At 43.7% G+C, this 15412-nt stretch overlaps 1 protein-coding gene across 2 annotated transcripts in view; it reads right to left on the bottom strand.

The window, feature by feature from the left end:
* gcc2 (GRIP and coiled-coil domain containing 2) overlaps window positions 1-15412 on the bottom strand; it is a 68923-nt gene that overhangs the window by 40694 nt on the left and 12817 nt on the right. For both annotated transcript variants that reach the window (XM_083638432.1, XM_083638433.1), the window contains 4 exons: window positions 13089-15076; window positions 10618-10669; window positions 7237-7337; window positions 1841-1960 (listed from right to left, as the gene is read on the bottom strand). In XM_083638432.1, coding sequence (XP_083494558.1) covers window positions 1841-1960; window positions 7237-7337; window positions 10618-10669; window positions 13089-15076 — 2261 coding nt within the window. The remainder of the gene's footprint in view (window positions 1-1840; window positions 1961-7236; window positions 7338-10617; window positions 10670-13088; window positions 15077-15412) is intronic.

Below are 15412 nucleotides of genomic sequence, written 5' to 3'. Positions count from 1 at the left end.
CAATAATCGGCCCCAATTAATCGGCCGGCCGATTAATCGGTCGACCTCTACACCACAGGCGCAGTCATAGGCTGATGGGCCCTATGCTGATAGGTGGGGGTGACACAATCACCACCTCACAGGGTGGAGCACATCCACACATAATTGATGCAATTATCCATGTAAAAAAAATTGCACCTTCCCGTGATGTGCGTATAAATCTCTCTTTTTACCAGTTTAGGGGTCATTGACATGAAAAACTGAGAACCACTGATCTAGGCTATCTCAAAACTGGGTCTGGGTAATGCCCTAAATTGAAAGAAAGTAATGATTGAAATTAATGAGTGATAACTGATTTGAGAACTTTATTGGTCAGTCAGTGAGTCAAGTATAAAACATATTGGCTATAATGTATGGTGTGTATAAGAGTAAAATTCAAGCACTTTCAGAGCACAGAGCAGATCGTCACCCTCATGACCATCTGCAGCAGAGACAACCCGAATCCATAATGCCTCCGGCCTGGCTATCGCCGGCGGAGGCATAAAGATCTTGTTATATTAACATTTTATACTAGGATGGACAGCACACATTCCTGTCCTTTTACATCTTTATTTGTATTAAAATAATGAAAATAATTTATATTTATTGCTTGTTCCAGGAGAGCTAGCATGAGAAGTTGGGCTGAATTCTTTATTGCAGTTGGACACATTAGTGTTTGCTAGTTGCTACGTTATGGAATAAGGATCAGCACCGCAATGATACAGCGGCTCTTCTGTCATGATCTTCTAGGTGACTCGTAATGATCATCATGAGTCACCTAGAATCAGACCCTCGCTACAGCTGCTGAAGTGGATGTAGGAAACTAGACGATAGTGGGCGTGCTCTGTAGGGAGGACGAGGTAATGTACTTTAAGTTTTTTTTTAAATAACGTTCCGATTAAGTTTTTAAAATTTTAACGTTACAACTGAGACATTTCAATTGAAACGGTTGATTTTTAGGACGTAAATGCAGGGGTTTGTTTACGCAATTTTTAGAAACCGTTTCAAAAAGCTTAAAAGTTATTCACGTTTGTGAAGAGTATCATGCTGAACCAAAATTCGCGTTCCCATAAACTTTTGTTAACCACAGACCTTGTTTGTGCATTTAAGTGAAATCCTCATTCTAAAACCCCATATACTTTTCCACTGAAGAACCAAAATTTGGCGGTGATTTCTGGATAAAGCCTACAAAAATACGTCATCCCTGCGGTACTCTATACATTACATACATTTACATTACTGTAAATAGCTAGCGTTAGCCTCTGGCATTAGCTATAGCGGTTAGCTGTGAGCTACGTTTGCCAAGTGTTCGCCAGGCTCAAAACGCTGCGATAATAACTTTTACCTGGTTCGAGTCACAGTCTTTCCATAATGCCCACCAGCTTTGATATTTTGGCTAATTGTTGATATTAGAACAATACTGCGGCTCTAAAATAACGTTTTTACGGAGATGCGGGCAACTGCGGGCAACTGCAACTGTTTCCGGTATTTCCGCAGTGGACCAGACAAAGAGTTGAACAAAGAGAGAACAGACAAACGGAGAACAGCGCTGCAGTCACATTGTGCTGCAGTGGAAAAATGGGTGGAACAAACCATTAACTTCGGTTCTTAACCTTTTCAGTTCTTTGGCGCGCAAATTATGATGTACGTGTACGTTTTCATAGAACCTCAATGATTATACTTGTATGAAAAACTGACTAGGAGGGCTTTAAATGGCTGGTAGGAGTGATTTAAGAATGCATCTGTGCAAATGCTTCTTGCATGAGGCCAAATCGTGTTGTTTTTTAAGTACTTGAGCTACTTGAGTATTTCAGTCTCCTACCTTGTAGCCCTCGGCACCGTGGATGATATCCTTCATAGAGCTGCTCACCCTCTCCCTCTCCACCTTGAGTGATTCCACCTCCTCCTTCAGTGACTCCACCTCCTCCTTTAGGGCTGCAACCTAAAACAAATAACCAATTAATTATGGATTCACCAACATCCCATCACTAATGAGAGACCCGAGGAGAAAAGAGAACTCTGAGCCACAATATTGAGTCACTTTCAGAGTCTCTTTTATCATGACCAGACACAAAGCTGATTCTAAATTTAAACCCTATGTGGAACCCAGGGTACATGCAGGAATCCTGAAGTTAAATTCTATACGTTTTAAAGAGCGTGGTGCGGGTTAAAAAAATATCTGAATTTACATTTTGGCCTCATGATTGGTATGAAAAATAGCCAATTAAAAAATTCACAGGCCTCCAGGATAGAAAAATGCAGGAAACGGTGGCATTCTAAATGGGTGGGTGACATCACAACAGGAGAACATTCTGCTGTGGCTGACATCACAAGAGGGAGTTTCATGAAATGGAACAGTGTCCCCTGCAGGTTACAAAAACGAATCTAAATGCAGCTATGTGTGACACAAAAAAAATCCCACATATTAATGCAGTGTTTCTCAAACTGTAAACGCACATCTGAACAGACGTCTATGTACCTGGTTTTGAATCCCCAATCCTGTAGTGTAAAGCCGGAGCACCGTCCTTTGATATCTTTAGTATTTTCTGCCATAGGCATTTTGTAAAAAAAATATATATATATATATGTATATACTGTATATATATGTGTGTGTGTATATATATATATATATATATACAGTATACATACATACATACATATATATAGACTGAATATATATATATTATCGATTAGAGTAGTCGATCCAGATCTGCTGCTCTGAGCTCGAACTCTGCCCTGCAAGGGAGATTTCAGAGCGCAGAGCAGTAGATCAGTAGCATGCTCGACACCGCTGGCTGTTTTGATCTCGAGATTATGGACGATGAACTCAATGGCCGCGTGTATTTATTTGAGCCGGTTTGGAATAACGTACTGTATGGATTACACAAGGAGTGGGACTGGAGGCTGAGGAGCTGTTATAATGTGACTGACAGCAGAGCCAGGGGTGAGCCAAGGTAAATAACGCGAGATCCTTCATTTATCTACTATAAAATAACGATATGTGCCCGCTGCGTATCAGAAAAAAATTAATTTACAAGATGTAAATAGAAGCATTACGTATGCCCTGTTTTCACCCGTTATGGTTCAATATCTTCCCCGGCGATCCGAATGTAACCAAAGTTATTTGGGTGAGTTTAACATCATATTTTAAGCTGGAAATAAGGTCCAGGGGCCAGTTGCACCAAGTGGTCTTAACTATGCCTGGTCGTAACTCCTACGTTGGTCTTAGTTAAGACCAGTCTTTAGAGTGGACTTACGCCTGTTGCATCAACAGGGTTTACGTCTGGTCTTAACTACGCTGGTTGTAGCAATGTGCGTCCATGTGAATTGCTGGGGAATAGGGCTGGGTCGGTTTGAAAATTTTAAAACCGGTTCGATATTGCCGTCTAAACCGGATCGAACCGGTATACCGATTTTTTTTGTAATTAAAAAAAAAAAAAAAAAAAAAAATTGTAATTAATTTTTTCTTTTTCTTTTTCTTTAAGCAGGGCTCCCGAGTGTGGCCCATAACTGTCTGTAGTGCAACTTCAGTCCACCTGATAGCGATAATACACCTCTAAGCTGGTATTGTCAACCAGCAATGATACTGAATAAAAAGAAGCAGGACACCTGTGTAACAAACACACCCTGTATTTCTTTCTCATAACTATTCAGCTCAACTTTTCTTCTAAACAACAAAATAATAAATGAAATAAGACTTCTGCCTATAGTGCAACTTGAGAAAAGGCTAATAAAAACACAAGCAGTGCAATCAGAATGGATTGGCTTACAGCTGAGCTGCCTTATAAACTTCAAAACTCACAAATTCACACAATATAGGGCCTAGGCATGGGTCGGTTTGAACATTTTGAAACCGGTTCGATATTCCCCAAAAAAACGTATCAAAGCGGCTGCAGTTGGTGGCGATAATGCACCTCTAAGCTGGTATGCTGCCAACCAGCACGAACACTGAATACAAATAAGCAGAACCTTTTAACTGTAACAACACACTGTTTTTATTTCTCATAACTATTCAGCTTAACTTTTCTTCAAACATCAACATAATAAACAAAATAAGACTTTTGCCTACTAGTGCAACTTGAGAAGAGGCTAATACGAACAATAGTGCAATCAGAATGGACTGGCAAAAAAAAAAAAAAAAAACTAAAAAAATTTTTTTTATTTTTTTTATTTTTTTAGGTTTTTTCGGTTCGCACGTGATCAAACCGGTTTGGGCTCGTATACCGAACCGAACCAGTAAAACCGGAAATCGACCCATGCCTACTGGGGAATGCCCCCTGATTGGGCCAAAAATGTGCCTCGCGCCGTCACCCACTACTGTATGTGCGTCACTACACCCTCCCTCCTCCCACCCCCCTCCTCCTGTGGAAGCTCCGGGGGGAAAATGGCGGCGGCGATTAGTGCCAGGCAGTCTGAATGAAATTGAATGTAACGTTCCTAATTCTATGTATTAAATTCTAAAAAACGACCCTCAACATTTGGGAAGGCTAAGCCACACAACTAGTTCATTATAATCGAACGTCATGCTTCGAAGGCGACTTTACGACGATGAGGACGGTAAGGACTCAATTACAGCAGGTCTCCACTGAAGCTACCACGGAGATCTCGGTACAGGCAGGCACTTCATTATGCCTCCTCCTGACCAGGCGTAAGAGTTACGCCAGGGCGTAGTGAAAAGAAGGCTTAAGCCCTCTTGGTGCAACCGGCGTAGCTGTTAGGTCGTAAAGTTACGACCGACTTAGCTTAAGACCAGTCATAAGACCACTTGGTGCAACTGGCCCCAGGTGTCTAAAAAAACTGAATTCTCCTTTAACACATTCACTGCCAGCCTTTTTTTTTTTTACTGTAGGTAGGTTCTGCCAGAGGTTTTTTTTGAGGATTCTGGCTCATTTTACAAGAGCCGAGGATTATTTTCTGCTTGGACTTTGTGAACACAAACTTCACAAAAGTACTAATAGAATGTGTGCTTTCTCTGTCTAAAAGAGTTAGTTTGTAGAGTTAGTAGTTATGTAGATATTAGCCGTTGAGTACAGCATGGTTTCAGCATCTGAGAGTGAAAGCTGAGATAATCGCAGTTTTGTGAAATTCAATCAAACAGGCAGAACAGTCACTTTAACCATTTATTTTTGGCATCAGTGAGAGATCAGACATCTAAACAATATAGTTCTGAACGCCCTCTCCTTCAAACTCCTCCCTCCGTGGGCGTGTCTGGTGGCTTTCAGCAGCTTTTGTCACAAGCGAGTGTTCTGCTGCTGCGAGTTTGAGCAGCCTCCCTCCCTGGCAGCGAGTGTGGATAGGGCTCACTTGTTTCTTGGGTTTGAGAGCTTTGATGAAGCTTTGTGCGATTCTAGGCTTTATGCTGCGTGTTTCAAAGTGTGTTTTCCACCCAGTCTATTTTTGGAATCCCCCACCGCCAGCTCCCAGCGCGATAATGCGCGAAAGTGAAAGCGTTTTCGCCAATCCATTTTACAGTAGAGAATGGTTTCCTCGCGCGTTACCCTACAGTTTTGGCTCTGCTTTTCCTAGTGTGGAGAGCACTGTCGCCACTTAGTGGGTCCGTGGAATGGGTTGTACACGTTCGCTGACTCCAATATTTTTATAGGAGACGTGGGGAGCGTTGATCCACGTCCCACCGTCAAATTTTTTTTTTTTTTTTTTAACACATTGAGTGCCAGCCGTTTTTTCAATCCTGTAGGTAAGTTGTGCCAGGGTTTTTTTTGAGGATTCTGGCTCATTTTACAAGAGCCGAGGATTATTTTCTGTTAAGACTTCGTGAACACCAATCATCTAAAAAGAACTAATAGAATGTGTGCTTTCTCTGTCTAAAAGAGTTAGTTTGCAGAGTTAGTAGTTATGTAGATATTAGCCGTTGAGTACAGCATGGTTTCAGAGATTTTCAGAGAGTTTGGAGATAAATGGATTTTTAGAACCACCTCACGTGCCTGTGATTATGGGTGCCCTTGGGCAAGTCTGTATACTGTATTGTGTGTGTGTGTGTGTGTGTGTGTGTGTGTGTGTGCGCGCGTTGCTCCGCGGCTCTGAGAGGAAGAGATCTCTGTCCGTTCTTTGCCCCCACAGCGTGTCTGTCTCCCACTCTGTGCTCTCTCTCTCTCTCTCTCTCTCTCTCTCTCTCTCTCTCTCTCTCTCTCTCTCTCTCTCTCTCTCTCTCTCTCTCTCTCTCTCTCTCTCTCTCTCTCTCTCTCTCTCTCTCTCTCTCTCTCTCTCAGAGAGTGTGTGTGTGTCTCCAAACTCCTCCCTCCGTCTGTGCTGCGGAGGGAGGAGGCTCCGCGGCCGCTCTCGGCAGTCTGGACTGTAAAAACTGGCTCGTTCGTTTCTTGAGGTGTGGCTGAGAGCTTTGAAGAAGCTTTTGCGATTCTGGTCTTATTTATGCGCAAAGGTACTCGAGTGTGTGTGTGCGCGCGTGCGTGTGTGTGTGTGTGTGTGTGTGTGTGTGTGTGTGTGTGTGTGTGTGTGTGTGTGTGTGAAATCGAAAGAGTTTTCGCCCAGCTATTTCCTTAAAAATTAGACTGGCTTTCCAGCGGACCCGTGGCTGTGGCTTTCTCTGTCTGGAGAGAACTGTCGCCACTTAGTGGTCGGTAAAATAGATTATACACATTCTCTTCCTCCAATATTGATATAGAAGACGTAAAAGGGGTTGATTGATGTCCCACCGTCAAAAAAAAAAAATGTTTATGTAAGACGAGATATCTCGTCTTTGGCACTCAACGGGTGGATTATGTAAGACGAGATATCTCGTCCATGGCACTCAAGGTGTTAAGCCGAGATAACTCGTCATTGGCAGTGAACCGTTGGATTCTGTAAGCCGAGATAACTCGTCAATGGCAGTGAACGTGTTAATATGTTTCAAAACTGACCCCTGTGACTATTCGTGACCGTATCGCCCAGCCCCAGTATACCCTGTCTGTTCTGCTCTCTCTCCTCTTCGCCCCCTCCACCTCCCTTGAATCCCTGCTCTCTCCTCCCCCACTTTCTCCCCGTCCCTCTGTCTCTCTCTAACATCAGATTGTTCAACCATCTTATTTGCTAATTGCTAATTAGTTATCAGCTAAATTTAGCTAGACATATCCTCTGTGAAGCCCTCTAAGACATGCTTGTGAATTCTAACATTGTATTGTAACATTGATCCAGACCCAAGACCTGGGCCATAACATTAAGTATTGGATTATAACTAAGCGAAGTCCCCGTGTTCTTCTGTACCTCTTTCTTACTGGCGGCCAACTCCTTTTTGGCTTTCACAGCGACTGCCTTGATCTTGTTCATCCTCTCGTCCTTCTCTCTGCTTTCTTTCTGCAGGAGAGCTGCAGGGAACACAAGTTACATATGACATCATCCAGCATTTATAATCTAGTCTCAATTAACAGGTGAACCAAATTGTCTGGACAAAAGGACACACCTGTTTATATTGGATTTGAGTGCTTTCACTGCATCACATTAAATCATGCCCAAAGTCCGGCCCGGGGGCCAATTGCGGCCCACGGAGCTATTGAAATAAAACATTAATTTTCCATATTAATATAAAATCCTGGCCTGGAAAAAGATATTTTGAAATTCCATGACTTTTCCATGTTTTCCATGACTGTGGGAACCCTGTTTGGATAAGTTCACTCAAAGGTTTTCCAGGGAAATACAGTTACAGCATTCTCCTAAACCAGTGATTCCCAAAGTGTGGGCCGTGGAGGTACTGCAGGTTGTGTGACGTTTTTTTGTTTTTGTTTATTTATTTTTGTTGTTGTTTTATATTACATCACCCCGGTCTCCTGCCTCTCATTCATTCACCATATTTTCCTCCTTGCATAGAGTGTAAAGGAGCCAGGGCAGCCAATAGAATGCATTTGTTTGGCTATGGATCTTGTGGTTTTGGACAACCAATAGAAAGACAGTATCGACAGATGGAAGAAATCTGACTCTGCTCTCGGCTGCTTTTCCAGTTAGTTTTGATTTCAACATAGTGATTCGAGCCACAGTCAAACATGACAAATTCATTTTTACAGCTTCAAAATTAGTTGTTCTGCATTAAAAACACTTGATTCAGGATTTTTAGGGTCCTCAAGAAAACATTTTCTAAAAATCGATTTTCTATTGCTTGTGTCTATTTGCGGTTCTGTGGGTTCATAGCGATCTCCATGTGACCTAAACGGGCTGGCCTTATATAATACGGTAGCACAGGGATGACATATTTTTGTAGGCTTACCCAGAAGTCCCTGCGCTGCTGGTTCATAGCGGGAAAAAGCAATGGAATTTTTTAGGGATGCACGATATTTATCGGACCGATAAATTATCGGCCGATATTGCCATTTTGCTTTGTTATTTATTATTCCAATAATGGCATTTTAGCCGATAAAATAGCCCCCGATAATACGGCGCCAACTTGGCTTTGTTTTTCATTCAAAGTGGAGTATTGTTGTCGTGTGCTCATGACGTCACAAGCAGCTGGCGAAACATGGCCGCCTCCAGCGTGGCTGTTGACAGTTTCAAATGATAACAAAACAACCACTATTGCAATTTGCAATACATGTCCCGCAAGGTTTCTGAGATTAGGGGAAAGTCTGAGCTGGCGTTACGCTAAACCAAACGTGGGGAGGAGGCAGCATATATATACAGTGGTGTAGTCAGCTGAGCAGATTTGTTTGGCGTTAACGTTAGCTGTTGTGGTGGCTAACGTTAGCTATCTGGTTGTGGCTACCTAGTAGTTCAGCAGGCAGTGGTCCACAAGCTTGTTGTGACAAAAATCCCCGCATTTAAAGCACTTCCACTTTACTCCCAGAGCTGGCGTAAACCATAGAGAACCTCATGCATTACTCAAAATGAAACGTCCAGGGTTTGTGTCGCCAAAAGCAACGACTATAAGCCGCACCGGTGTATAAGCCGCACCTGCAAAGTTGACTATTTTTTTCTTATATAAGCCGCACCGGACTATAAGCCGCGGGTGTTTTAATGGTATTTTTTTTTTATGTTTAATTACCATATGTAAGGGTTCATGCACAGAGGGGATTGTCGGGAAAGAGATGGCTGTTTGAGGAAGCTCCCATTTATTAACATTTCAACAAAACAACATAACACAACACCACCTGTGTTGTTTTTTACAGTGCACACAGTGTCATACAGTGTCATACAGTGTGGTGAAAAGAGGGCAAGAGAGGAAATTAAAACTTATTATAGTTATATAGGATTTATAGTTAGAAAGAGTGCTAAAAAGAGAGATTTTTTTTTTTTTTTTTTGAAAAAATCCATAGATAAGCCGCACCGTTATATAAGCCGCAGGGGCCAAAAAAGCCCAAAAAACGGGAAAAAACGTGCGGCTTATAGTCCGGAATTTACGGTAACGCTAACGTTACATGCAAGGTAACGTGAAGCTAACGTAGCTAGCTGCAGGGCAGTCATGATCTACCAGTACCAATAATACGGAAAACGAATGCTTACATTTACATAAAAGTCAACATCACATAGTGTCTTTTCTTTAATCTAGAGGCATCATTTTTCAGTCAAAAGTGAAACGACACAGATATGATGGCTTATAGTGAGGCTTTCCATGCCTCACTATAGAACTGGCCGCAATGCAAAATTCAGACAGCTCATATGTTGCCAGTAACGTCATGCCATGTCTAAATTACTATGCCTTTTGTGTTTTATCTGCAGACTAAGCAGCTATAGGCTTTCGGTTCTATAAAAGGCATTATTTTTTGTATTGACTATTGAGTGATACACTTTACTAAAACAATCATATTATATCAGAAGTGTTGTTGTGTTCACAATAGTGATGTCAGATTTGCTTAGGTCAGAGCTATGGAATATTAAATCATCCATCTTTGCTCACTACATCTGCCCTTTCTTTCTACATTTTTTTACCCCAGGTGTGCATAAAATACAGGTTAAGAACTTGTTTTTTTAATACAAAAATGTGAAAATAATTATCGGTTTATCGTATCGGTTATCGGCCAGGAGAAGCATATATTTATCGGTTATTGTATGGGCTCTAAAAATCCATATCGTGCATCCCTTTTTTGTACGTGAATTTCAGTTAAATGCATGAAATAAGGTCTGTGGTTAACCAAAGTTTATGAAACAGTGAAGTTTGTGTTCAGCAAGAAAATCTTCAAAACATTTCTGAAAATGCTTCAAAAGTCATAAAAGTGGAAATCGATCCCCCCTCGCCTAGAATTAATCACCTCCTTCGGTAAGCTGTCTGGATACACAATTAACTGGACAAAGAGTAACTTTATGCGCTATGCACGGTCGATTCCTAGGCTGCGCGTATCTCGAGAACCGTTTGTTGGATCGACTTCAAACTTGGGGAGTGTGCTTAGGGGGACCTGACGGAGTGCAGTGTGCACGCGCGCGCGTGTGTGTGTGTGTGTGTGTGTGTGTGTGTGTGTGTGCGTGCGGGCGGGCGGGGGTTGGACTGTCCATGGGGTGGATGTGCACTAATAAGATAAATAGCAACAACATGCTCTAAATCTGGCTCATCTTTAAATTAGGTCAATACATTTAGTAAAAATGACTTGCTGTTCAAGTGTTCAATTTGTTTCTCCCACTGGGCTTCCTCATTAACAGAGACAAGTGATTAAGCAAAGTCCATACCGATTTTCTCTGTGAACTGACTGCCGACATTTTCCTCAGAGGGAGCAGATTCCTAGGAGAAACAGAGAAAGAGCAGAAAATGAGAGAGAAGGCAGTTAGCAGACAGAAAATGAGACAGCGAAGGCAGTCAGCAGAACTCATTGGGTACACAAATTACCGGTCAACTGTTACAGGTTCTTGAAGGCAAACAACACTACCTTTACATTTAGTAAAAGGAAGCTGCCAACAGCCAGTGTGTGTGCCTATAATCATCTATAAATGTAACCATTTGTCAAATAATTCCTCCCCAAAGACTATAAGCAGTCAGTGATTCCCTAATTATTATTATTATTATTTTATTCCTGGCAGAGTGGGAATTGGCATTTCAAGACTTGCGTAGGGATGCACCTATCAGGTTTTCTGGGGCCAATTTCGATTGATGATGATGATTTTTTAAATAGTGTGATGATCATGTGACTGATCACCTATCCGAGCTCTGATTAAAATTATATGCAGTTTAACCAGACTTTCTCCTCATGTAAAAGTGCACAATGAGCGTGAATGGCATACTTCCAGTTCCAATCTAGCATTGTGTATAATAGATTGCTCTTATTGCTGCATGACATAGCTGTCTCAGTCATTATATATATTAGTGTGTGTTTGATGACTGAGGTGCTTCCTCACCCACTGCCACTGGTAGCGCATGAAAGTAGGGCTGCACGATAGTGGATTTTTCCCCAATATGCCGATATTTTCCAACTCTGTTGGCCGATAATTGATATGTGCACGCATTTTTTCCTATAGTGGAATTAAAGGATGGCTTTACCTTGGTGAATATGAAGATTTATTAAATGTAACGCACCTATGGAGTTGGAATCCGTTTAAATTTTTCGAATCGGTTGTTCATAGCCTGATAAATCAAAGAAAATACACTCTGTGGGGTGGGGTGGGGTGGGGGGGGAGGGGCGGGTGCAAGGTGCAGAAATCCTCCACTTCGCACAATGCACTGGGCTCGTGGTTTTCTAAGTCCACGCCCACCCCTCAGGCATTTGGCTGATATCAATCTCCAGTAGGTGGCGGTAATGCACATATATATGTTTGTCAACCGCCATAAAACTCAAAGAAGAAGAAGAAGAAGGCATCGCCATAAAACAATAGTAGAAGAAGAAGAAGAAGGCATTTTTCTTGGATAGCTAACAATAGCATAGCTACTTTTTTTTTTTGCCTCTAAATTGCACCAATTTTAAACCGAAGTATATATGTCGGGAGATGTCTTCACGCACAAAGTTTCATGCAGTTTAAGCCATTTTCCTAGGAGTTATAAGCATCTGATGTTGTAACTATTTCATGTAAAAAAGGGTACATTGCTCAGCGCCCCCATCGTTGATTTCGTAACTTCAACGCACCTTCTACTAGATGTAAAATTTGACGAGCTTTCCAATGCCTGCTTCCGTTCCCGAGATATGGCCATGGTTCTTTGCAAGGAGCTAGGGGAGCTAACGTTAGCTAGCCTAGACTATGCGGTGAAAAAAGATGGCTGCCAATTGTTTTGGTTCAGGAGCTGTGAAGGGGCGTGGAGGACCTCTAGAGGCGGAACCATGGCGGCACACCCACACAACAGTTGTAGTTTAAAGCTGCTCATCTTCCGCAAGTGTGGTACACCGCTCTGACGCGGTCGTGACGTAAAACGCGTCAGAGCGGTGTACTAAATATGTGAGAGATAAGGGAGATCAGCCAGGAGGGTTGAGTGAGGGGAGGTAAAGGCTGCTTATCTAATCCAACTACTGACATTGTAATGACACAAATATGGTTGAAAATCAGGAAAGCCGGCCTTTAAGAGTAAGACATTATTATGCCTACTCTTATCATGATGGCCTACTGGCAAGAGTGGGACCGCAATTCATGACATTCATTGCTGTGGTTATAAGATGTGCTGCTGGTTTGAGTGGGAAGACAAAGAGGAATGGCATCGGGCTGAAGAGATGATGGCTTCTGCCCCTGGGCTGTGTGGGTGATCTGATGGAGCCGGATTTTTTAAATAGGTGATTGCCCTAATTAAGATGTCATAGAGCAGGCGAGGCCGCGACGCGCAGTGGTCATCGGTGATGTCATAAGAGCAAGTGAGCCCGCACAGCGGTCGAGCTGCAGGGCGGACGAGGCCGTGCAGTGGCCGAGCTGCGTATGCAAGCTGCAGGGCCAGCTCAGCGAGCTGCAGGGCGGGCGAGGCTGCGCAGCGGGCGAGCCCAGGAATCGAGCACACGTATCGCGAGAGATGCTTAGTGCTGCAAATTGCCTCATACTTTTCAAGGAATACATTTGACTGTTATCCTTTTCCAACTAAAACAGTGATTGGCCGATCACTGATGACCTATTTAGAACATTTATTGGCCAGTTATGACCCGTGCACCCCTACCTGTCAAATTAACTTTTCTTGTGAATTAGCATTTCTCTCACAACAACCGAAAACATCACATCACATGAGCTCAACTCACCTGGAGGTCAGCCATCTCGCTCCTCAACTGAGCTATGAGTGAGTCCTTCTCTGTCAGCTGTTCTCCAAGCTCTCTTCTCTCTATTTCCATATTCTCCGTTTCTCTCTCCATCTCCCCTTTCTCCCTCTCTTCCTTCTCAAGAGCTGCCACAGAAATCTTGGCCTGTAATTTCTGGTTTTCACCGCTAACCTTTTCATTGACTGACTTCATATCCTCCAGATCTTTCTGCAGCCCTTCGGTATCCCTCAGCACCTCCTCCAGGTTGTCCCTCAACATGTTCCTCTCCTTCTCCAGATCCTCAATACGAGCCTGGAGCTCCTCTCCCACATCCTCCAATTTTTTTGCCCCCTGTGCCTCTTCAAGACTACTCCTCAATATGGTCCTCTCCTTTTCCAGCTCTCCTACACGAGCTTGGAGCTCCTGCGTGTCTTCAATTGAGCTCCTAAGGGCCTCAGCTTGGTTTTGCTCAAGAACTCGGATGGTGGCTTGGGCCTGCTTTGCCTCCTCTGTTAGTGAATTCAATCTGGCTTCTAAGTGATGCTTTCCAGAGGTCTCTTGCTCCAGCTGAACCCCAAGAGCAGCCAGCTTGGATTCCAAAAGGTCCCCGTTTTCCTGGGCCTGGGAAAGCGCGATGGCTGCATCCTCCAGTTTGTGCTGGAGGTGGGCCTTGTCCATGGAGAGGTCTTTGACAGTCTGCTCTAAAGAGGAAACTCTCTGCTGCCATCCCCGCACCTCCTCTTTCAGGCAATTCTCTATCTTTTCATGCTCCTCTTGCAGATGTTCTACAGTGGCCTCCTTTCTCAAGCTCTCCAGCTCCCTCTCTTTCTCCTCTCTCAGCCTCTCTACCTCAGTCTCTCTTTCCGCCTGCAGTCTCTGGATTTCCGTTACTCTCTCATTATTCAGCTTCTCCACTTCCTCTTCTCGGAGATGCAGCAGGGATTGCTTTTGGTCTCGATCTGTGGTCAGGGTGTCCACTATCTCCTTGAGCTCTTGAGCCATGTTCTCCTTCATTTGGAGCTGGGAAAGGATCTCCTCATTCTGCCTGGTTAGCTCATCTACTGACTCCTTTAGTTCACAAGCAAAAGTTGTTTGTTCCGCTACAGAGGCTTGGAGTTTCACTTTCAGATCCTCCGCAGCCTGGATCTCACCCAAGGAGCCTTCAAGTTTCAGCTTCAAGTCTTGTAAATTAACAATCAGCCCATTTTTCTCCTCTGAATCCTCCCTGATCATCTCCACTACTCTATCCCTCTCCTGGCTGAGTTCTTGGATCTTGTCTTGGAGGTCTTGTAGAGCGCTGGCTCCTTGCTCCTTCATAGCCTGGTACTGAAGGACAAAGTCCCTGGTCTTCTGGCCCAGCTCTGTCTCCAGACCTTGCAGTATGTCCCTCGTGTGGTGGTACTCAGCCAGGGCTGAGTCTCTCTCCCTGATCAGGGCCTCACACTGTGCCCTCAGCTCCTGGGAGTCCTGGTTTATCTTCTGCTTCTCCTCTGTATTCAAGAGCTGCTGGTCTTGGACAGGTCTGGTTCCTGACTGCATCTCTTTAGATCTAGATGGGAGAGCCTCCTGTCCATCTTTATGTGCTTCTCTTTGGTGGTGGAGGTCTCCTGGAACTTCTTGCCTGTCAGGGTCAGAGTTCATGTGGCTCGGGGTTGTGGTAGAGTCAGTGGTGGTGCTTTCCCGGGTCATCTGCAGCTCATCGATTTTGAACTCCAGCTCCTCCCTCTCCACCTGGAACTCCTCCCTGGCCCTCTCAAGCTCTGCCTCCAGCTCACCCTTCACATTTCTCAGCAGGGTGAGCTCATCCTGTAACATGGTGTTATGGGCCTGGAGATCGTCCAGGGCACCTCTCATTTTGCTGCTCTCCATCTCTTCCCCCTCACCATGGCTGGAGTTCCCCTGGCTGCAGCTGGACAGCTCCAGCATCCTGGCAATCCCTGAACCTCGGACAGGCTCCTCATCCTCCTCTTGCACATCCTGCAGGTAGCTCTCTGGAAAAATAAAAATAAAGATTAGGTAAAAAAAATAAGGTAACACTTTATTTAGCTAGTCTGCCTACAGAGAGTCTTGTAACATTTCAACAGTTCATTAGTAATATGTAGGTACACAGCGCATGTGCTGTACACAGGCGCATGGCCTCATGGCAAACAAGGAGGTAACTTCAGTTTCTCTTGGTTAATTTGGTTAATCTTTGTTAGATTAGCGTGTCCATTAGTGTGTGGATTTACTTAAAACCGGTAAAATTCCAACCGGTTCCAGTAACTTTGGATTATTATTTCATCGTGTGGTGAGTACACGAGTCACAACATGTACATGTGAGTGTTCCT

The sequence above is a fragment of the Poromitra crassiceps genome (genome assembly GCF_964638095.1).
Source record: "Poromitra crassiceps genome assembly, chromosome: 6".
NCBI lineage: Eukaryota > Metazoa > Chordata > Actinopteri > Beryciformes > Melamphaidae > Poromitra > Poromitra crassiceps.
The sequence above is the reverse complement of the archived record's forward strand: the minus strand, read 5'-3'. Positions and strand labels throughout refer to the sequence as shown.